The sequence below is a fragment of the Mercenaria mercenaria genome, chromosome 15 (genome assembly GCF_021730395.1).
Source record: "Mercenaria mercenaria strain notata chromosome 15, MADL_Memer_1, whole genome shotgun sequence".
Classification (NCBI taxonomy): domain Eukaryota; kingdom Metazoa; phylum Mollusca; class Bivalvia; order Venerida; family Veneridae; genus Mercenaria; species Mercenaria mercenaria.
Genome location: NC_069375.1, coordinates 62,868,244 through 62,893,320, shown reverse-complemented (window position 1 = coordinate 62,893,320; position 25,077 = coordinate 62,868,244). Strand labels below are relative to the sequence as shown.

At 35.5% G+C, this 25,077-nt stretch overlaps 1 protein-coding gene across 1 annotated transcript in view; it reads left to right on the top strand.

Moving 5' to 3' along the window:
• LOC128549127 (26S proteasome non-ATPase regulatory subunit 5-like) overlaps positions 1–17,528 on the top strand; it is a 32,699-nt gene extending 15,171 nt beyond the window's left edge. The window contains exons 2-8 of the mRNA XM_053525436.1: positions 4,566–4,710; positions 7,307–7,439; positions 8,065–8,168; positions 10,287–10,539; positions 12,654–12,845; positions 13,676–13,785; positions 17,041–17,528. Of these exons, the coding sequence (XP_053381411.1) occupies positions 4,566–4,710; positions 7,307–7,439; positions 8,065–8,168; positions 10,287–10,539; positions 12,654–12,845; positions 13,676–13,785; positions 17,041–17,439 (1,336 nt within the window). The 3' untranslated portion in view covers positions 17,440–17,528. The remainder of the gene's footprint in view (positions 1–4,565; positions 4,711–7,306; positions 7,440–8,064; positions 8,169–10,286; positions 10,540–12,653; positions 12,846–13,675; positions 13,786–17,040) is intronic.
• The last annotated feature ends 7,549 nt before the right edge of the window (positions 17,529–25,077 follow it).

The window sequence follows — 25,077 nt, the reverse complement described above, 5'->3', positions numbered from 1 at the left end:
TTCTATCTGATACTTATCTAACATGTGCATGTTCCACTTCACTGTTAAGTATCATGGGTGTATTTTGAGTGGATCATGGGTGTATTTTGAAGGGATGGTCGCGGGGACCCAATCCCCTCCTCCCCCCTTAAAATCCGCTGACCTTTCACATGGGAGTCATCTTTGTGAAATAAGGATCTGCTTAATACAACTATTTTATAAAAAATACTTTATATAACTCCTTACCTGAGTTTCTTCTCAAGGATTTTGTCTACATCAATCTAAAATAGCAGACAAGTATACTAACAAGACGTCATTGAGTCCTATCCCGAAAATTGACTCCTCCCTATCCAAGATGGCGGCTTTATATAGACAAAGAACAAAAAATGTGGTCTAGAGTCATGTCCTCCACTACTTCAGTCGAGTTTTGATGTTTCGCCGAATACTGATATTTCATTAATATTTGTCTAGCTGGGTGATGTTACATAAAATCTGGTGTTCTCTTACCTATGGGCAGGACTTAATTTGCATATTAATGAGGAAAACTGCCGAATAGCTGGTAGACAAACTTGTAAACATTGCAAGTATTTGAATAATTAGTGGATGTTTTTTTTTTATTATTTTTGCAATACATATGCAAAAAAAATACGCTTTTAATAATAAATATTGACAGATATTTAGCAAGATTACTGCAGGTAAGAACGTTTTTCGCTATCGTGCATAAGAGTCATGTCCTCCACTACTTCCGTCGAGTTTTGATGTTTCGCCGAATACTGATATTTCATTAATATTTGTCTAGCTGGGTGATGTTACATAAAATCTGGTGTTCTCTTACCTATGGGCAGGACTTAATTTGCATATTAATGAGGAAAACTGCCGAATAGCTGGTAGACAAACTTGTAAACATTGCAAGTATTTGAATAATTAGTGGATGTTTTTTTATGCCCCCGAAGGGAGGCATATAGTTTTTGAACCGTCTGTCGGTCTGTCAGTCTGTCAGTCTGTCCACAATTTTCGTGTCCGGTCCTTATCTTTGTCATCGATGGATGGATTTTCAAATAACTTGGCATGAATGTGTACCACAGTAAGACGACGTGTCGCGCGCAAGACCCAGGTCCGTAGCTCAAAGGTCAAGGTCACACTTAGACATTAAAGGATAGTGCATTGATGGGCGTGTCCGGTCCATATCTTTGTCATCGATGGATGGATTTTCAAATAACTTGGCATGAATGTGTACCACAGTAAGACGACGTGTCGCGCGCAAGACCCAGGTCCGTAGCTCAAAGGTCAAGGTCACACTTAGACATATAAGATTAGTGCATTGATGGGCGTGTCCGGACCATATCTTTGTCATCAATGGATGGATTTTCAAATAACTTGGCATGAATGTGTACCACAGTAAGACGACGTGTCGCGCGCAAGACCCAGGTCCGTAGCTCAAAGGTCAAGGTCACACTTAGACATTAAAGGATAGTGCATTGATGGGCGTGTCCGGTCCATATCTTTGTCATCGATGGATGGATTTTCAAATAACTTGGCATGAATGTGTACCACAGTAGGACGACGTGTCTCATGCAAGACCCAGGTCCGTAGCTCAAAGGTCAAGGTCACACTTAGACATTAAAGGTCATTTTTCATGATAGTGCATTGATGGACGTGTCCGGTCCATATCATTGTCATTCATGCATGGATTTTAAAATAACTACGCATGAATGTGTGACACAGTAAGACGACGTGTCGTGCGCAAGACCCAGCTCCGTAGGTCAAAGGTCCTAAACTCTAACATCGGCCATAACTATTCATTCAAAGTGCCATCGGGGGCATGTGTCATCCTATGGAGACAGCTCTTGTTTTTTATTATTTTTGCAATACATATGCAAAAAAAAAACGCTTTTAATAATAAATATTGACAGATATTTAGCAAGATTACTGCAGGTAAGAACGTTTTTCGCTATCGTGCATAAAATAGGTCACAAACTTTGAAATGTAAACACCAAGTAGTTGGCGCAACTCAAATACCGCAAAATTAGCGATGACGTGAGATTAGTGATGTCGAGTATATGTCAGGAACTACCAGGTCATAAATTCAAATAAACTTTAATGTATCGAAAGGGAATTTACTTCCTGATTGATTTATGTAATTATCAAATAATATCAAAAATTATTAAAAACCTAATCAGGTCTAGGAAAGTGGTATATTTACAGATTATCTGTAAGTATACTGGTTGAGGACCACCAAATCCGGACGACCACCAAACCGGACAATTTCGTAGCTGCTAAATTTTGCTGTATTTTTAGCAATCTTATATAAGTGAAACACACATTTGATTTTTTAACAATGATGTGGAATTATATCTGACAAAAATAACTTATTGAGGTGGAAATTTCATTTTTTGATTTCGTCATTCATACTGAAGCATGAAACTATCATGGGGGGATTTGGAAATCCGCACTGCATTTCTTACTATCATATAGCAGTTTTCCACACAAAACAAATCTGAATAAAATTTATATCTTTCAGGCCAATAATGAATACTTTGACTCGTTTTCACATTACATAGCAAAATGTCATCAGTACAGAGGTTCCCAGAAGTTGTAAAAAAAACTGTCCAGATATATGGTACTGCCAAGCAGTGAAAGTAAGTAGTTTAGTTGACCCTACATTCGGCCCTGGAAAGGGCAATAATCCTTCGTTAGGGGTAAACAAATTAAGTCTTCTTCTTGAGGGTGCACCTAACTATGTTCATGTGAAATTTCACAGCTGTAATGAAGGAAATGAAAGAGAAAATGGCGAAAAAACTGTAAAAGTGTCCAGTTGGTGGCCCCCGACCAGTACAGATAATCTATAAATTTACAGAATTTTCGATCTATGAATTTACAGATTGTTTGTATGAAACATGGTGAAATTACATTTATTCTCAAAACCGTAGCTTGAAATTGATTGATTTATTAACAGTGTGCATAAATTAACTCATTTGTGAGTTTCAGCCATTTTTATTGACTTGAAGTTTTTGGCATTTTCAGAAAAATCAATGTCAACAGAAATGACTGAAAGTTACAACTGACCTTTATTTATGCATACCATAAGTTCAAGCTGCGATTTTGAGTCCAAATATGATTTTAGCAGTTTTCAAACATTTTATCTGTAAATTTATGAATTGAAAAAAATGTAAATTTATAGATTATCTGTAAATTTACAGAATAATCTGTAAATATTATACCACTTTCCTAGACCTACTAATAGTATGTATTTACTTTACACGATTAATGTTTACTTGTCTACACGCTAATATGTTAAACGTTTATAATTAATTCATTTTATTTCAAAATAATTATAAAAATTAATTATTGAATTCCTTTCTGGTCTGCAAGCTTTTAGAAAAACAAAACTCTTTACAAAATAAAATTTACGTTCAGCGATCAATGTTCTTAACATTTCTAAAAATAGAATATCAATTGATCTATATACAAACACAATCTCAATCGTTTTATACACTGAAAAATCAGTAATCTATGGGAGATGATGAAAAAATTGTTTGGTACATTGTATGTATTCACATAATATTTTGTTTAGAGATAAATTTTGACATCTTAAGAAAATAACAGTTTAAACTATAGAAAATTAATTTAGCAGACGTCTAGAAAATCCCCTGGAGATTTTATACCCATCCGGTAACCCCTAGAATGCAGGCCAAACATCAGATTCTGGTTACTGGACAGCATCTCAGCTGGACACTTCCATAAATGAATGAATATTTAAAGCAGATGGACATCGAAAGTTAAAGAAATGTAAATTGTCATTATTTCTATTTTATAATAGGAGGAGAAAAATGTGCAGCAGGATCCAGGACTTGAACCTGGGACCTTCTGCTTGCAAGTCAGATGCTCTACCAACTGAGCTAATTGGACAATCGATACATATCATAGACCAATTGTATACTATATATACATTATATACACATTGCTACATATTTCTAGATTTTGTACTCTCAAAATTTTGAAAGTCTCCCATTTTTCAAATTTTGTTCAAAACAAAATTTGAACCATGTTATTGTTTCAAAAACTGGTTGCATAATGATACTGTCATTTTTGGGCTGGTCAGCAGAGCTATAATGTGCTTATTGGTAAAAATACGCAAGAAATATGCAGAGAAGCAATAAGCAAATTGATATAAAAAGCAATAAGACAAAATTTATTTTTCTTTGCTTTTCTGAGATTAAGTAAAATTACTTTTCTATGCTTTTCGCAAGCAAAGAAAATTTTATTTAATGGCTTTTATCAAATTACTTTACTTTGACACAACTTACAGCTTCATACATCTTGATAATAATTGGGTGACCACCAATGGGAAGGAATCTTTACCATTTTGCAGAGGGTAGCAGGTTGGTGGGGAGAGAGGGGTGGGGGTCATGATACTTAGTTGTCATAATTGAAATTTGAAGCCCAGACTACACAGGAAGGAAGATTGGTGACCAGTAGAATAACATCTCGAGCGTATGGATCTGTGTTAATTTATAAAGGGTTAAGGTAACTGTATGTTGGCTGTGTTTTGTGACATTAAGGTACCTTATTTTCCTCCTTTTCAGAGAGCAGTTAGAACTGTGCTGTGATGTGCTGAACAAGTTGTTAAAAGCTCTCTCACCTGATGTTGTACTGACCCAGTTTCAAGACGAATTAAAGACTGGCTTGACCAATGATGAAGCAGCTGTACGGAAGCTTTGTATCTCAGAGGTGAGGCAGGATTTAAACTGCCACTACATTGCAATTTTTTTAGCTCACTTGAACACGAAGTGCTTGAAGGTGAGCTTTTGTGATTGCCCTGTGTCCGTCATCCTCAGTCGACAGCCGTCTGTCGTCGTCAACAATTTGACTGTTAACACTCTAGAGGTCACAATTTTGGCCCAATTAGAATGAAACTTTGTCAGAATGTTACCCTCAATAAAATCTTGGATGAATTTGATATTGGGTCATCTAGGATCAAAAACTAGGTCACCAGGTCAAATCAAAGAAAAAGCTTGTTAACATTCTAGAGGTCACAATTTTGGCCCAATAAGAATGAAACTTGGTCAGAATGTTACTCTTAATAAAATCTTGGATGAGTTTGATAATTGGTCATCTGGGGTCAAAAGTAGGTCACTAGGTCAAATTAAAGGAAAAAGTTTATTAACACTCTAGAGGTAACAATTTCGGTCCAATCTTTATGAAATTAGTCAGATTGTTACCCTCAATAAAATCTTAGACGAGTTCAATATTGGGTCATATGGGGTCAGAGGCTAGGTCACCAGGTCAAATCAAAGGAAAAGCTTGTTAACACTGTAGCGGCCACATTTATGACTGTACATTTTTAGCTCGACTATTCGAAGAATAAGTAGAGCTATCCTACTCACCACGGCATCGGAGTCAGCATCGGCGTCGGTGTCACACCTTGGTTAAGTTTTTCGTACCAGTCCACATTTTGACAAAGTCTTTTGAGATAAAGCTTTGAAACTTTCAACACTTGTTTACCACCACCATGGCCAGTTATAGGCAAGAGCACATAACTCCCATCAAGGATTTTGGCTGAATTATGTCCCCTTTTGACTTAGAAATCATGGTTAAGTTTTTCGTTCCAGTTCATATTTTGCAAAGTCTTTTAAGATAAAGCTTTGAAACTTTCAACACTTGTTTACCATCACCATGGCCAGTTATAGGCAAGAGTACATAACTCCATCAAGGATTTTGGCTGAATTATGGCCCCTTTTGAATTAGAAATCTTGGTTAAGTTTTCCGTACCAGTTCATATTTTTGTAAAGTGTTTGACATGTGGCTTTGAAACTTTTATCACTTGTTTAGTATAATAGTCTCTATCTGTAGGAAAGAGTACATAACTCTGTCATCTATTTTGGCTGAATTATGGCCCTTTTTGGACTTTGAAATTGGTTCTGTTTTCACACAAGTCCACGTTTTGTCAAAACTATTTGACATATGGCTTTTAAACTTTGAACACTTGTTTATCATTATGATTTCCATCTGTAGGCAAGAGTACATAACTATTTTGACTGAATTATGGCCATTTTTGGACTTTGAAATTGGTTTATACATTGCCATTTAGTGCAAGACTTATCCAAATCAAAGAAATACATGAACATTGTTTGTCTAATCTATTTATTTCTTTTGTTTGAATATCTGTGGAAATATTTTGACCCCATTCTTCAATCAATTCTTTGAATAGTCGAGCGCGCTGTCATCAGACAGCTCTTGTAGTGTATCTTTATGAAACTTAGTCAGAATGTTAATCTTGATGATCTCAAGGTCCAGTTTGAATCTGGGTCATGTAGGATCAAAAACTAGGTCAGCAGGTCAAATCAAAGGAAAACCTAGATTACACTGTAGAGGCCACATTTATAACCATATCTTATTGAAACTTGGTCAGAATGTTAATCTTGATGATCTATAGGTCACATTGAAATCTGGGTCAGTTGGGGTCAAAAACTAGGTCACCAGGTCGAAGGAAAAGCTTATTAACACTGTAGAGGCCACATTTATGACTATATCTTCATGAAACTTAGTCAAAATGTTAATCTTGATGATCTTTAGGCCAATAGGTCAGGTAAGCGATACAGGGTCTTCATGGTCCTCTTGTTTATATATACTGATTAGACAGCTTAACCAGGGGATAAAGTTTCGGGGAGTGTGATCATTGTGGATGTTTAAAAAACTACTGGCGTTTCTTTACTTTTCAAAATTTGAAAAATTACAGTCTAAAACAGATACAGGTACGTAACTTAAACTTCATGCATGTTCTGGTTGCAATAAAACACAAGCGCAGAAACATGTCTCGTAGTACTCATTGAATATTGACAATATACTTAGACAGAAAATCCATTTTACAAATCTGCAAATATAGGCTAGCATGCTGTCGTGATACAACTGTTGTTATTGTGTTTCGTCATATGAAAAACTTCACAAAACTGAAATACTTTTAAGAATTCTAAGAGTAATGAAAAAACTTAATGTATATCTATGTACAGGTGTAAATGTTTATTACTAAAAAGATAATCAATTTTGTATTGGAATACTATATTGCAGTCCTCAAACTTAATCTCAGCGAGCTATGAAAGTAAAATTCCCATTCATTTTATGTTCATAATTTTTATGTTGAAATTCACAAATTTATATACCCACAATGTCACTGTCTCTACTGAAACTTAGGTAGTTAGATTATAACTCAGTATTAAGTCAGATTCACCCAGTGGAAATTATATTTCATATTTTTCTCTGTAAAATTATCAGATGTATTTCATCCAAATATTTCAGTGAATATCAGTGATAAATTGCTGTTTTTAAGATTGAAAGAATCAGTAGAGAAATGGTAAATGAGTTGTTACAGTATGAAGAATTGGTTATACAAGTTGTTAAAACCATGGCAGATGACGTTCTTGAGGTTGCTAAAATTGCTGGGAACACCCTGGTTAATATTGGTAAGTTTTTGCTTAATGTATCTTATGTTTGATAGTGCTGGTAAATACAGGTTGCCAGTTCATCTTACATGTAGCTTTCCATGATACATAGCATAATAATTTAGATGCCGTGTGCAGTAAATATTTTACAAAAGTTAAAGTGGAACATGACATATCACTAGTGCATTAAAATGTTGCTGAACATTTTCAAAACCTTTTTGACCATTACTTTTCTCCAAACTGAGAACTGGTCTACTTCTTTAAAGTGTTGTGTAGAAGGAAGGATTCTCATACATGTACCTGCCTTGTTCTAGAACTATACATTTGCAATTTTTAAATGAAAATATTATATACAACTAAAGGGAAATATTTAGGGCAATTTAATGCTCAGCGTTAGGGACTTTAAAAAAAAATGTCTTTCTAAATTTAAAAAGAATTATAATGTTAGTGATGTGTCAACGAAAGCAGGGAGATCTAGCCCTATGGCTAACATAAAACACTTCTAAATGCACATTCTCAATATTAGATAGGTAGATAACATTGGTTGGACTTTTTAATGCTAGATGTTTCGTTGTACTGATAAAGATCCCAATCTTGGATATGGCTCATAACTATGCATGTAACTTAAGTCTTGTCATTGTGACAGGTGGAAGCACCGGTGGTATAACCACACTGTATGGTGGGGCGGTGATGTCAGCTTTACAGGATGTCCTCTCCTTCAGTGACATTGTACGATTCAGAGTGTATGAGGTATGATATTTCTGCTTGATTCAGAACATTTGAAAATCAGCATATAAGAGTTCCCCTGAATGTTCTTATGTCTTATGTGGGAAAGAGAGCATACAGTGTAACCCTTGTGTCTTTGTGTGTACAGTTTGCCATATCTTTACAATGTGTGTAGTCTGCAAAACATAGACCCTGAGCTGAAAGGTCAAGGTCAGCCTGAGAGGTCAAAGATTTTACGTCTATAGGTTTTTATGAACATATGAATATTTATATATTTTTGTATATACACTTACCATTATTAGATGTCATGTCAGATTAATACTTAAACCTGTAGCTCAAAGGTCAAGGTCAAACATAGAGGTAAAATATTTTACTTAATTATCAGCTCACCTTAGACAACGGTTCAATGTGACCTTTTGTGACCACTTGATGTCCATTGTGCGTGTGTCAACAATTTCTTGTCTGCGCAATAGTGGTTTCATTTATGATTTGATTTTAACCAAACTTGCACACAATTTGTATCACCATAAGATCTCCATTTTTTAACCAAACATATTCCGTCATGGGTTCTTGAGGTATGGCCCCTGAAAGGGACAGAAATAAGCTGTTTTGGTCTTGTCTACACAATAGCAGTTTCATTTATGATTGGACTTTAACCAAACTTTCACACAACTTGTATCACCATATAATCTCAGATCCATTCTTGAACCAATCACATTCTGTAATACATGTTGGTTCTAGAGTAACTGCCCCTGAAAGGGCCAGAAATTGGCTATAGCGGTTTCATTTGTAATTGGATTTTCACCAAACTTGCATATAAATTGTATCACCATAAGATCTTTGTTCCTTTCTTGAACCAGCCATATCCCGTCACAGGTTCCAGATTTTTATGCCCTCCCCAATTAACCCCAATTTTGAAGAATAGAGGGTATATTGTCATTCAATGAATATCGGTCCATAGACACTTTGGGTCTTATCAATAAGTAGTGTATGCTTTGTCTCACACTGGTCAAATTCTTTTAGGATGATTGTCTGTGGTCAATACAGGATACCTATTGTTTCAAGGTTCAGTAGGCTGAAGGTCAAAGTCACAGTAAACTGGAAACTGGAAACGAAGTCTACTCAGTAACACGAGAACACTTTTGCCTAGAGCTGTCATTGAATTATTTTCAAAGAGTGATTACCTGTTGTAAGTTGATGAACCCTTATTTTTTGGGACTCTGTAGGTCAAAGTTAAAGTTCACAGAGACATCGAGACTGTAAACAGTTTTTGCTCAATAACTAAAGAACACTTTAGCATACAGGAGTCAAACTTCATAGGATCATTGTCTGTTATCAGTTGATGAATCCTATTACATTGAGGTTCAGTAGGTCAAAGGTCAAGGTTACAGTGACCTTGAGACTGAAAATCATTTCCCCTCAGTCTAAGGTAAAGAAGGCTTCAGCCAACATTTTTCAAACTTCATAGCATGATTACCTGTGGTCAGTATGGCGCATCTTGCTTAAGGGGTCAAAGTTTCAAGGTTACAGTGACATTGAGACTTGAAACAGTATTCATTCAATAACTAGAGAATGGTTGGCTTGCTGATTCTAACTTCAAAGGATGATTGCCTGAGGTCAGTATTTGACCCCATTAATTTTGTTGGTTAGTAGGTCAAATGACAAGATCGCAGTGACCTGGAGACTTTAAATGGTTCCCACTCAATAAGTAAAGATCCTGTGAACCTACTGCCTTCAAACGTCATAGAAAAATTGCCTTTGTCTAGAACGGTAGATGAACTCTATTTTTAGGGGTCAGTATGTCAAAGGTCAAGGTCATATTGATTTCAGGATTGAATTTAAGAAAAGGCAGTGACAGGATGCATATCTGTATTACAAACAGCTCTTCCATATAATGCAGTCAGTCTTTTATTTCAGTTTCATTTATCTTTGGCAGATGTTTTAAAAAAAAGTTGAGCCAGCAGTCCTTCTGTCAGCTTGTGTTAAGAATTAGCACTTCATCGTCAGTTTTCTTTCTGAAGATAATTCTTAGCATTTACAAGTGTTTTAAGTTTGTGCATCTCTATATTTTACAATATAAACAAAATCAAATCCATGGCAAATAATAACCAATCTACAGAATATGTAAATTTTATTTGGAAGGTAATTGTGACCATCAGCAGTCAGTCTATATCTGGATTACACAGTTGTTCTGAGAGCGGATTACTACAGCAGTTTCTGAACGAGCTTCATCGTGATGATATCCTCGTGCAGCTCAATTGTCTCGAGCTTTTGTCTGACCTTGCCCTTGTAGAACATGGCCTCACATACCTGGACCAGCAAGGAGTTTTGGCTACACTGGAAAACATGATGAGGTCATCAGAATCTGACCCTCTGGCGGGATTTCTTGTACCAGGTACTGTTGTTTTACTCCAGGACACTTTACACGTAAAAATCTTGTTATAATGAAGATGAGCTCTTTGCCTACTTTGACATGGTTGGACATTGTCATCCAAAGGTGATGTTGCCATGTTGCCGAGTGTGGGCTTAGGTAAGATTTTTAGTTTGACTGTACGAAGTATATGAAGAACAACTAACCTACTCACCCCAGCATCAATGTTTGCGTCTTTCTGTGTCCAAACCTTGGTTAAAGTTTATTTACACTGTCTCTTTTTTCTCCTTAACTCAGTAACAACTAGATACATTGGCTTTAAACTTCAATGGCTTTAAACTTAAAACACTTAGGGCCATAACTCTCACACCAATATTTCATGAATTGTTCCCCCTTTTTTTCTTAGAATTTCAGGTCAAAGTTCTGATGCACTTTTACTCGATGACGGTTATTTATAGATGGATTTAAATTAAACCAAAAGTACTTGTTCCACATCATCCCCCACATCATATGACACAAGTATCATAATTATTACACCAATATTTCATGAATTAACCCCCTTTTAACTAGAGTTTCAGAGTGCGGGTGGTTATCCCCGTCCGCGTCATATCAAAGACGTAAAAACGGTACTAGTAGCTTTCTTGCTTGATGCTCAGCATTAAGAGGATAGTGCAAGGACTGGTCAGCCCAGTGTCAGTATCATGTGACTGGGTGGGTTATCATGCCACATGTCTACGGCATGATATTCCAGTGAGGCAGCATTATAGAATTGGGCATTCTGTTTACTGCTACAAGTAGACATCGTTGTTAATATGACTGAAAGATGGTTGAAAAAGACGTTAAACCCGAACACACACACACAGGTTTAAGTTTAGATACATTTTCAATCTGTCTCAGTTATTCCTAAATGGATTTGATTAAAACTTAAAACAGTTGTTTCACCTTATCACCACATCATATGACACAAGGTGCATAACTCTGGAACCAATTTTTCATGAATTATGCTCCCTTTTACTTAGAGTTTAAGGTTAATTTTGATGCATTTTCACTATTATATCTCAGTTATTACGAAATGCATTTCATTCAAACTTGAAGTAGTTGTTCCACATCATTATCCACATCATATGACACAAGGTGCATAACTCTTGCACAAATAGTTTATGAATTATGCCCTCTTTTTGCTTAGAATTATACTTATATAGTGTTTTGAAACACTGTCACTTAAATTAAATACTTTTGACACAGACTGAAGCCATTGTGCAATATCTTCATCCACCATTAAAGTCATTAAACACTCCAGTGACAGCTCCAGCTTCCTCAGATGTGCCCAGTTTCACTATTCAGCATCGAAATTGTCGAACGTGCTGTCTGCTGTGACAGCTCTTGTTGCTTTTGTAATTTCCATAGAATGTGAATGAGAGGTAGATCACTTGTCAATGATGACACAGTAGAATGTTTTTATTTATTCCTACTGGGATAATGCTACCATCCTGTTAAGTTAAAAGAAAATTGAAATTGACAGCCATTTGGTGAAACACCTTTTCCTTGTTTACTTTTACCTCCCAAATCATATCTTTTTGTGCCAGGCTTCTGAAAGGAGAGTAACTGGTAACAAGATGGCAGCTTAAAGCCATCAAAAACAGCATTTCAAATTTTGTCAGAAAAGTTGGAATTTGGCACTAAAAAAAGATTTATATGATGAAAATAAGACTTTAAGATATTGATCAGAAATTTTATTTGTGACGTCTGCTATACTGCTGCCTCAAGGGCATCTTTCTTATGACTTTCAATAGTTGATATACCGTGCAATCATTTTACTTTACAGGGAAATAATTTTGTGTATTTGACTAAAAGGGGGTAACTTGAATTTGTTGGTTTCAGCTTTTGGGAATAATTAAAAATGAGTCAAAATTTTACTTGTTCATTGAGATTTTATTTTATGGATTGACTCCACCACCAAATCCGTGAAAATTAGTACTGTTCGAAAAATACCTTACTTTACAGTATGCCCAGATGAATATGGTGGAACTGATGCCATTTGTTATTGCAAAGCTTCTTTAGAAAAAATTTTTTTTCTATTTGAATAAAAATCTTTAATTTATTGGTAGGATTTTATATAACTTTTTTTTTCTTTTCAGGTTTAATAAAGTTTTTTGGATGCGTGGCAAGAATTCACCCAAAAGAAATTATGACAACAAATGGGACATTTGTATCTACAGTGTTCACAAATCTCTCAGCACCACAGAGTGACTCAATGCACAGTCTGGCCATACAGACCGTAGGCTTCATTGGAAGCTCAGTGGAGGGAAAGCTGGCCCTGGAAAAGCTAGGTATCGTTAGGTCTATGTTTGCTACTTGCGAAAACTGTCTTACCATGTTTGTAACATGTTAAAAAAAATTCTTATTATTAGATACATGTATCTATAGTAAGTTGCTCATCATGTTATACTCTTTCTAAATTGCAACTAGATAGATGCAGGTAAGGCTCCCACGTTTACAGATTTTTGTAAACATTTACACGATCTTTCAAACACGAAACGATACCATTTAAGCGGCAATAAATTATCCCAGTATATTGTCTTCATCCATGACTCTGGCTAGCTTTTTCCCTTTATAACAGGAGCCCATAATCGTAAATGCATTATTTTCTGAAATTTGATAGGAAAAAAATATCATAAATTTGCGGTAATGTTTTGGTAACATTTTCACCAGTTCGGGCTGTTTTGACATTTCTGCACTAGGTTTGGCACTGCTTGATGTCATTCCAATGTGAAATGGAACAATTTATTTTAATCGAATCAAATTTGGCACTGTATACATGTGAATTCTTACACAGTATGGTTTCGTGCCGATAATGGAATTTATCACTATTCAAACAAGTGTGCAAAATGGCGGCTTACTGTTTACTGAAAAAAGAGACCTTAATATCGTTAACAGCCAGAAAACACTTGTTTCATTCAATTTCATGAACAGAGAAAAACATTGATCATTGGAAGGGTGATTGTGTCATTTAAGTGGGTAGAAATTTTGTAAATGTTTAGCAGTCAAACACGACACTGACTCGTTTAAACATGTAAATATGGGATCCTTAGACTCAGCTGTTAGATAAATAGGTAAAACTCAATGACCATGATCATGTTCTACTGTTTCTATATTGCAGGTAACAAGATGGATACAGGTGTAAGATGTATAGGTAAAGCTTTGAGAGAAACCCAGCATGACACAAAGATTGTTGTTCTCCAAGCCCTTGCTACACTTCTCAAATTAAAGGTATACTGTCATACATGTGATACGTCCCGGATTGCCCGGGATTGTCCCGGAAATTACATACTCGTCCTGGTGTCCCGGACAGTCTTGAAATGTCCCGGAAAAATAAAAATACAGGAACAAATAAAAATAATCCCCCAAAAAACTTGTTTTTTTGTCTATAAGTTGTTGAATTTTACACAATAAACAGTCCCCGGTGTCACATTGTTTATTCCTAATCAGTTTCATGCCCTCAAGCAGGACACGTGTTGATTAAGTCCGCTTTGATCACGCGACGATCTTTTGATGACACTGATTAAGTAACAGTCAGTTATTATGATGACCCTGATTAAGAACTGACAGGATTATGCAATCAATAACTGTTTTATGGTACTTAAATTAGGAACAATAGTCGTAAATCTCTTTGTTTTTAGCAAGTTGGCGGTAAAGCTACATGTAGCCTTTATGGAAGAGATTATTGAAAACGGTCAATTTAACGATAATTATTTTAAAAGGTTGTAATAATTTAAGATCAGGATCGATTGTCACACATACTCTAAATTAAAATATTGAATGCCTTTGCCGACCGACCCATGTAAATTGACCCGACTCCAAATATTTTATATTGGCGATTTTATTTACAAGATATATTTTATTCCTTTAAGGATTCAGTTTAATTATTAGATAAATGTTTAAGCTTTAGAATGATACCAAATTAGCTAGAATCTAAATCACGATGACCAGGTTGATTCTTCGTATATAGTAAGTCTCCTAATTCTGTTCACCTCGGGAACGCAATAAATTCACGTGCCGAACTATAGATGTGTATTACCCGTAGATGTATTTACCTCCCTTAGAAAGCTAGATGACATTTGCAGCAAATTAAAACATTGTAAGCGAGTGAACAATGTTTATCTCGCAAAACTACATGTAATATTACGATTTTTTTGCATGAAACAGACGAATACCAATGTCACGGTGTATGTCCCGGACAAAAGGTAAAAATCCCGGAAATTTTAACTCAGAATCCCGGAAACGTTCTGAAAAATTATGGCATGTATGTATACTGTTCTTCACCTCATTTTCATTTTGTGAACTTGTTTGCAATTATAAGAAATCTAACTCTAATGTCAAGTACTGGAGTGAATGAGTTGGGTTTTAAGGCAAATCAACACAAAATGGTCATATATCGCCAAGAAGAAGTCATATTGCAAACGCCAACTGTAAGGCATAAACATTGATGTAAAAATGTAAGTAGAATTAAGGCTTCTTAAAATGTGTATATATTAGTCATTACTTGATTATGAATTGAATATTTTGCATAACATTTCAAATTTGGGGTGTGTGTGTGTGTGGCAGGGGTTATATCTGAGTGGAAAGGGCCATTGACTTTGAAGCACTTGCCCCCACTCTAGCATGTTGGAATCTAGGTGTAGGATGTAAAACATCTTCATGAGGAAGCTACCTAGCTGGCTTTCAGCAGGTCGGTGTTTCTACCTGTATCTGTAGAGGCACAATTCATGCAGCTGGTTTATGGAAGGCCACTGTTTATACTTGGGTGCCAGTCTCTGCCTGAAATCAAGGACGTAAATGTACGTCTTTGCTGAAATGATGCCCAAAGCTGCACCTGTGATCTTCATTCACTATCAGAAGCTGAAAAGCCACCAGACAAGCTGAAATTGTGTAAGTATGCCTTAAAATCCAACAAAACAAGAATGTGTCGGGCAAATGGGTTTTTAGCTCGACTATACGAAGTATAAGGAGAGCTATCCTACTTTATCTGTACCTGTCTTATTACTTAATATTTTTGACACAGACTCAGGCAATTGTGCAATATCTTCATTCACCATTGGAGTTAATAAACACTCCAGTGACAGCTCCAGTTTCCTCAGATGTGCCCAGTTTCACTATCCAGCATCGAAATAGTCGAGCATGCTGTCTCCTGTGACAGCTCTTGTTAGCTCACCTGCCACGTAGTGACAAGGTGAGCTATTGTGACCGCTTGATGTCCGTCATGCGTAGTGCGTCGTCAGCCGTCCGTCAACAATTTCTAAAAGAATCTTCTGCTTGAAAACCACTGGGCAGAATTACACCAAACTTCACAAGAATGATCCATCCTTGGGTGGCTCCCTTTCAGAATTGTTCAAAGAATTGAATTCCATGCAGAACTCTGGTTGCCATGGCAACCGAAAGGAAAAACTTTAAAAATCTTCTTGTCCAAAACCACAGGGCCTATTGCTTTCATATCTGGTGTGTAGCATCATCTAGTGGTCCTCTACCAAAACTGTTCAAATTATCCCCCTAGGGTCAAATATGGCCCCGCCCTGGGAGTCACATGGTTTATAAAGACTTATATAGAAAAAACTTTGAAAATCTTCTTGTACAAAACCACATAGCCTAGGGCTTTGATATTTGGTATGTAGCATCATCTAGTGGTCCTCTACCAAGATTGTTCAAATTATCCCCCTAGGGTCAAATATGGCCCCACCCCGGTGGTCCCATGTTTTACATAGACTTTTATAGGAAAAAAAGTTTAAAAATCTTCTTGTCTGAAACCACAACACTTAAACTTTTTATATTTGGTTTGTAGCATTGTCTTATGGTCCTCAACCAAAATTGTTCAAATTGTACCGGTTGGGTGAAAAGAGTCCCTGCCCTGGGGGTCCCAAGTTTTATATAGACTTATACAGAAAAAAGCTTTAAAAATCTTCTTGTCTGAAACCATACAACCTAGGCTTTTGATATTTGGTATGATGCATTGTATAGTAGTCCTCTACCAGAATTGTTTAAATTATGCCCCTGGGGTTAAAAGAGGCCCCGCCCTGGGGTCGCTTAGTTATTATGTGAGTTATATAGGAAAAATACTTAAAAAATCATCTGATCCTATTTCCAAGACTGTTTAATTATAATTACCTGATGACCCCAAGTAATATGATGACACTTGACTGTGACCTTGACCTACTGACCTACTTTCTTGTTTTTTAAGATACAGCCTTGAAATTTTGATGACATACACAGTTTTGCACACAAATTGTAAAACTGAATTTCATTGACCATGAATGTGACCTACTGACTTCCTTTATATTTTATCATCAGTTTGACATTTGAAACATGTAGCTTAAATTACTCAGGTGAGCGATCCAGGGTCATCATGACCCTCTTGTTTATCTGTAGTTGAAGCTGAAAAATCTAAATATGACCTTAATTATATTGTTGTGACTGAATACCTAACAGTGGCTTTGATTGCTTCATATTCCTCTTGACTTTTGTCTTTTATAGGTTCCAGATCAAACTTCAGAGCTGTTGAAACTTACAGAATGTTGGTATAACAATTTAGGGACTCGAACTTTTGACTACCTTGTGTCACTGGCTGATCAGCCGTTTCCAGATCTACGCATAGCTCTCCTTAGTTTTTACAATTCTCTGGCATTGCAACCTTGGAGCCAGGCTATAATGAACAGTCATCCGGGTTTTAGAGAATATCTTCTCAATCGTTCGACAGAGAAGACTAAAGAAGGAAAGGAGGGGAAATTTGCAATTATTTCAACTCTAGCAAATTCACCAACTTCTGCAGAGATTTTTGGACAGCCATATATTGTACAGTTAAAGGCTTATTGTAGCCAGGGACCATTTTATGTGCGAGCGCAGGCAGAAGTAGCCATGGAGGGAGACTCGTGATCAATTTTTTACTGGAGTTATTTGAGAAACTTGAAAAAAATGCCTCCTGTTAAATTACGCATTCTTGAATAAAACCTTCTTTGCTTTCATATTTTGCTGTGTTCTTGGCATGATTAGTTTCAACTTAATATTTATTTTAGCTTGAGTATTCGAAAAATAGATATCATGACTATTGCCCTTACCCATTTGTCTGTGTCAATATCCAGCTTTGGTTAAAGTAAGTATTTATATGCAAGCTGGTACAGTGAAACTTCTGAATACTGGATCTTTCAAAAACTGGAAACTTCTTAAAAATGCACGATTTTCTGGTTCCCAATTTTTCCTTTCTATTTTCTATATATATTTGTAACTTGTACTTCTCAATACGGGACCTTCATATTCTGAACACCGGACAATATTTAAAAAAGACTTTAGTGATTTCAATATAGTCTTACTTCCAGAAACTGCACAATACAGACAAGTAGATATTTGTTTGAATGCAAATCTATGTCTATGGTAAAATTTCATTGATGATTCCATTGTTTATAATTGAGCCGTGCCATGGGAAAACCAAAATAGTGGCTTTGCAACCAGTAACCGCGCAGTCTGGTCAGGATCCATGCTGTTCGCTAACAGTTTCTCTAATAACAATAGGCTTTGAAAGCAAACCGCATGGATCCTGACAGGTTGGTCTGGATCCATGCTGGTCGCAAAGCCACTGTGTTGGTTTTCTCATGGCACGGCTCAATTATCAGTGACTGATTACTTTGACAGCATATAAATCAAAGTGGCCTGTTGATCAAAGGATCAAATGCAGGATGAAGGTTGTGATATTTATAAAATGACTTTTCATTAAAGAAATGTTTAGCAGACTTAATTTGAATGTTTACATCAATCATTTCCTTGACTTTTAATAGCAGTATCCTTAAAGGCATGCATTTAGTTGAGAAATTAATTAACTAGTGTGAAAATTTAATTTTGGACAATAATCTAATTTTGTGATTGGTCCAACAGTTACACAAACTGCGTAACTCCAAAGCTGAATGCAGTAGGTAAAAAATGAGTAAACCCTTTAGAGTATAACATTTTACAACCATTCCATTATTTTCATACTTAAAAAGAATAAGGTGCCTTCAAAATGTCCTAATCCTGAACTGTACTTACGGGACAATATTAAGATAATTCATGAGTCTGAACTTGCTCTAAATTACAAAACACAGCTTGCGGTACACAGCTGTACTTGTCTGAATCACTCCGTACTTTCAAGTACCGGAAACTTAAAAAAATGGGCATTTCTTCTGGTCCCAAGGGTGTGCGGTTTTCGGAAGTTAAGTTGTATATCATTATTGGTATCCACTAATGGGAAAGCATTGCATTTGTTCAATGTGCTAATCTGACATCAAGTGCACAGGTTTCCATAACTCAGTGTTTTGCTTTTTAGCTCTACTAGTCAAAGAATAAGAAGAGCTATTCTACTCCTCACGGCGTCACTGTCACACCTTGTTACAAGTTTTTTGTACCGGTCCACATGTTGAGAAAAAGTTTTGAAATAAAGGTTTGAACTTTCAACACTTGTGTACCATCGTCATGTCCACTTTTTAGCAAGAGTACATAACTCTATCAAGGAGTTTGTATTAATTTTGGCACCTTTTAACTTACAAATATTGGTTAAATTTTTCGTATCAGTTCATATTTTGTGGAAACCGTTTTACATATGGCTTTGAAACTTTGACACTTGTTCATTATAAATGTCTCAATCAGTATGCAAGAGTTCACAACTCTGTCAAGTATTTTGGCTGAGTTATGGGCCTTTTTGGACTTTGAAATCAGTGTTTATACCAGTCCAGACTTCATCAAAACTGTTTTGACTTGTGGTTCTTTGAAACTTTGAACACTTGCTTATCATCATAATCTCCATCGACTTTGCAATTGGTTCAGTTTTCATACAAGTCCACATTTTGTCAAAACTGTTTGATATGTGGCTTTGAAACTTTGAACACTAAAGTCTTGTTTATTGTCAAATCTCCATCTGCATGCAAGTGTACGTAGTATTTTGACGGAATTACGGCCCTTTTTGGACTTGGAAATCAGTTAGATATTTCGTGCCAGTCTATATTTTGTCTAACCAGATTTTCATATGGCTTTGAAACTTTGACCATTTGTTTACTATCAAAGTCTACATAATTATTTAGGCAAGACTGCATAACAACAAGGACTTTTGCTCAGTTATGGCCCTTTAGGACATAGAAAAATTATTGAAGTTTTGCATATCATTCAATATTTATTCTAAACTATTTGATATGTGGCTTTGGTACTTTGAACATTTGCTTACCATCACGGTCAAACATCGCCATATAGTGCAATACTTATCCAGATCCATAAATACAGGTACATTGGTTGTCTTATCTATTTTTAACTCACCTGAGCAAAGCTGATGAAGAGCTATTGTGATAATGCTGTGTCCTTCGTGCCTGCGTACATGCATTCGTCCGTCCGACCGTCAACAACAAAAAAGATATCTCCAAATTAATAAATTAAAATACATAAATAAGTACAAAAGGAGCAACAACTCTGAGTCATAGAACTTCCCCCTCTTAAGACCAGATTACACCAAAAAAAGTCTGTTAAGTCGAAAATAAGGGACATAACTTCGCTGAAAAGCTGAACAGAGTCATGTGATATGTTTGTTTGTTTTTGGTTTTACGCCGTTTTTCAACAGTATTTCAGTTGTGTAACGGCTGGCTGTTAACCTAACCGGTGTTCCTGGATTCTGTACCAGTACAAACCTGTGCTCTGTAAGTTGCTGCCAACTTCCCCACATGAATCAAAGGTGGAGGATGAATGATGTCACTCACAATGTCTTGTATCACATCGTTATGGAGAACATACGCCCCGCCTGGGGATCGAACTCGCGACCCCGAGATACGTAGATCTGCACTTTACCTATTGAGCTGAGCGGGTGGACCATGGGATATGTCACCGTTAACAAGTGCGTTCAGTTTCAAGCCATTCCATCAAGCAGTTCCTGAGATACCAGCTTGTATACATATAAAAATTTAACCAAAAATAGTTCCATCAAAAAAGGGGTATAACTTTGTAAAAGAAGAGCTGTCTATTGACATTGTTAACTATGAGAAGAACTGATGTAAGTATGGGATCAAAATGTTACCACAGAAATTTAGACAAAAGAAGAACAAGAGGGTCATTGACCCTAAAGCGCTCATCTGTGTACAAGGCTTCAAATGTGTTGGGTTTCTTCTAAGTTTTTGTTGAGCTATATCAAATACACGTCACACACATTTTTTAATCTAGGGCAATAATTTGTGCAATAAGGATAGACATAACAAACATACCCAGAAATCTAAGTCAATTTGCTGGCTTATTGGCGAAATTGTCTCCCTTGAAAACAGCTTATCGAGTGTATCGATTAGCCAGTATCGGTCAATTTACGCCTATTGAAATATAGAAGGGAAAAAACTTTAACACATCAAATGACATCAAAAGCATTATCTGACAATATTTATTAAGTTATTGAAGTAATCTGCAATATTTGCACTTTCTTTCAATATAATTTTTAATAAAATAAGATATGATCTTCTTGCTTCCCTAAGCGTTTGAAATAAGTAACTATTTTTGATCCCGAGTTCTATTGATTTCTGTAGGAAATGACTGATTTTAAGCTTTCCATGGTGTTTTTAAATGATATATTCTCATATTTATACTCATCTCACAACATTTTAAGTTATTGAAGTAAACTAGAAAAGTTAATTTTTCTTTCAATGGGTTTATCTTTAAATTATTTTTATGTCTTTTGCTTCCCTAAACGTTTGAATATCACTGATTTTACTAATTTGGAAAATTTTGCCCTTCTTAGTACACGTGTACTGATGACACCGGATAAACAGGTACAAGTCTCTGAATTAGATATCGAATTCCGTGTTTGATGTCATTACTGTGTCAGATTAAATAAAAAAAATGTTATTTTGAATTACATGTTTAAATACAAAATATTTTATTTTTAATCAATTTAATACTAATTTTCTCCAACTCTACTAGAATTATTCATTGCATTAAAACGTAACATTCATAGCATGAAGTTGATTAGCATATAGAACTACATGTTCATAGTTAAGCTTGAATATTGTACGTGTCTGATATCATACTCCGAATATCAAGGCTCAAGCTGTTATTGATTCAGAGAAGATTTTCAAAGTTCCTTATATATAAGCCTATGGGAGAGATACCCCCACGCATTAATTTAAGTACATGTAAGGCACGGGCATGGCCTTTTTTGACCTTAGAGCAATAATTTTGACGAATCGGAATAATTTGAACAATTTTGCTAGAAAACAACGAAACGACCATATGAATAAAATTATTTTAAAATTGGGTTTTGTCCTAGCAGTTTCACACCAGTATTTTTTTATTTTAAGTTTCCACTATAAAGTACAAGGAAAAGTAATCACGCACTCTGATTGCCCTGATTTCTTTGTTTGTGCTTTTTTGACGAATCAAAATAATTGGAAGATGTTGTAAATTTCAACTATACACATGCAGGGAAAAGTGACCAAGCCCCCTGGCGACCATATTTTTGACGAATCAAAATAATTTTAACAATCTTCGTAGAGGGTCACACAAGGTTATTTTGTGTAAATTTAAGTTATTTTAAAACTGGACCAGAAGTTTCATACAAGAATATGTTTTAAATTTCCACTATATACATGCCACGCGGCCATGGTTTTTTTGTTTTTTTTTGACGAATCGGTATAATTTGAACAATAATCTTAGTAGAGGGTGACATAAGGACCATTTGTGTGAAATTATTTCAAAATCGGACCATCGGTTTATGAGGAGATGTCGTTTAGAGATGTTTCTATTTTTAGCTCTAATGGTTCCTACGGGCAACCAAGCGCAACAGTTTGAACAAATTTGGTAGATGAGCAACCAAGGAACATCCAGGCCAAGTTTCATCAAAATCTATCCAGTAGTTCTGGAGAGATCGGACGCCTTTACAAATTGATACTTATGTGGTCTCCCTATTGTTCTTTTAACCATCTAAGAGAAAAAATAACCACATAAGAGCTTACGGAATGAATGACATCAAAGAAAAAATGCATTTACCTATTGTTAGTATCCAAATGTTAGCATGTATAACACAGTTGTTAACGATGAACGGACACAGCGTGATCACAACAGCTCACCATAAGCACTTTGTGCTCAGGTGAGCTAATAAAATTTAAGGTAGTTAATCACAGGTTATCAGGTATTTGTAAAAGTTTATATTCGTCATATATTATATAGGTTGCGCATACTGAAATATCAATAAATCAAGTTTATATTTTGTCTTTCTAAAATAAAAAATTACTCAACAGTGTTTCTTTAAGTGTCCCAGTTACCCCATTTTACCCTATCACATTCTAGGTCATGAATACGCAAATACAGAGCGTAAATAGCAAAAAAAAAGTTGTAAAGACAGAACAATTAAAACTAATTATGACAAATGCTAGGTATTTCATAAAAACATCAAAGCATACAAATCCATACAACCTCAAATTATCATTTTTATCACACACAAAAGGAGAAATGTAGTACGAAAAAATTAAGCAATGTACAACCTATAAATAAGCCAAGAAAGTAAAAAGCCTTGAAAATAAAATCTATAAGAAGAACATTTAGAAGCAGAATGCAAACAAAATCATGTTTGATCAAGTCTTGTTCATGAGAGGTAATGGAAAGTGCAGCACCCCTCGTTCACTACTAATACTAGCAGCGACTTAAGAGAAATCTATTACATTGATACTGAATGGAGTCCGTGGTCCTAAAGGAACTGAAAATTCAACAACACTGAATCTAAGTATGGGAGAGTTTTTTACGGCCGCCGCAATGCACTTAAAGATTGCTGTTGAGATGGTTGATGCAAATAAGCACAATGGACTTCAAGAAAGTCAAAAAAGAGCAGGCAGGGCCAATGTAAAATAAAAACAGAAATCAGTAAATGAATAATACTGGCATGTATCATGCAAAAGCAGTAAGAAATGCATAAAATATGGTGGCACATTTCTGTTATGAGATAACTGAGTAGCTATTGCGTACGCAATAATGTAAAATAGGCCTATTCAGGAAATGTGTGCATTTTTTTTCTGAAAACATTTCAGTAGTTATGCCTGATATTTTCTAGATGTGATTTTTTAAAATCAATTTCCTGAAAATGTTTAAGCGCAAAATTTCCCAATGGTGCTTGAAACTGCCATGAGATGCTTTTACGCTATCATGATAATTTTTTACACTTTTAATATAACAGTTAGATCTACATGCGTTTTTGGGAAGGGCTGTACGCTGATGTTGAAATAACTCGTAGCCAAACCCTTTTGTTTTTTGTTGTGTGTTAAAAATGTATGTAATAGTGTGTGTAATATTGAAACAGAGAGCAATAAAATATGATTAAACTAAACAGGATTTTTTTCCGAAAACATTATTTCAATAAATCAATGATTTGTTCTAGATGTGCTTCTTTCTTGCAAGAAACTTCACGAAGGCTATATTAAAATGAACTTTTCAGAAAAGTTCCAAATATCAAGATAATTGCTGAAAGTATCGAAATAGCTATCTAGCTAATAAATGGTAGCTCACACAAAAGGTATTGATCAACGGGTAATTAATTTTACTGGTAATGTAACTTATCGCTAATAATGTAAATTTCCAGGACTGAGATAATATTTTAAAGAAAACTTCACGTTAAAAAGATAATCTCTTAAAGTTTTGTGATTGCTACTTAGCTAACCTGCCATAATTAAAAATAATTTAAATGAGTTTCAAGTTTTTTTTTCTTATGTTTGGCCCATATGGGCATCAACATTTACAATGTTCATGAAAGGCATGAAATACAATGCTAAAAGTAAATATTGTGAGATGAAGTATAATTATAGAATCTTAATTGCCCAGTGACAGGTAAAGCATATTATACAATTTTTTGTTAAACAGCTTTAAACTTATTAATACTGTGAGATTAAGTATCATTAGTTTATACATAATTTATTTTAGGTCGATTGTGAAGGAAGTTCTACAACTTATATTAATCACTCTCGATTTAGATGGTATCCATCGCCACGAGGGTATGAGAGAGAAGAGGCCAGTTTCCCTTTTAATGCTGAGCGCGCCAAGCAAGGGAGCTACTGGTACCATTTTTCACGTCTTTGGTATGATCGAACCCACGACCTCCCGCACTCGAAGCGGACGCTCTACCACTAGGCTATCGAGCTGTGATCGATCGAGGTGGTATCATTATAGAAGCTTGCCCAATGATAGTTTATAAAGCATATCATACAATGTAAAACAGCTTTAAACCTATTAATATTGTGAAATTAAGTATCATTATAGAATCTTGCACAATGATAGTTAAAGCATATTATACAATGTAAAATACGTTGAAACTTTCTAATACAATATGGAAAAATGAAATGTCATTCTAGAATTTTGCACAGTGACAGTTAAACTATCCACAGTAACATTTTTAAAACAAGAACATTTAAACATTCTGAGACTTATGTTCGTAAAAAAAAACCAAAAAAAAAAAAAAAAAAAAAAAAAAACCACATTGTCAAACTTTGAGCAACGGTTCATGGAAAATTCCGTACTTTTGGTACTACCTATACACGGGAA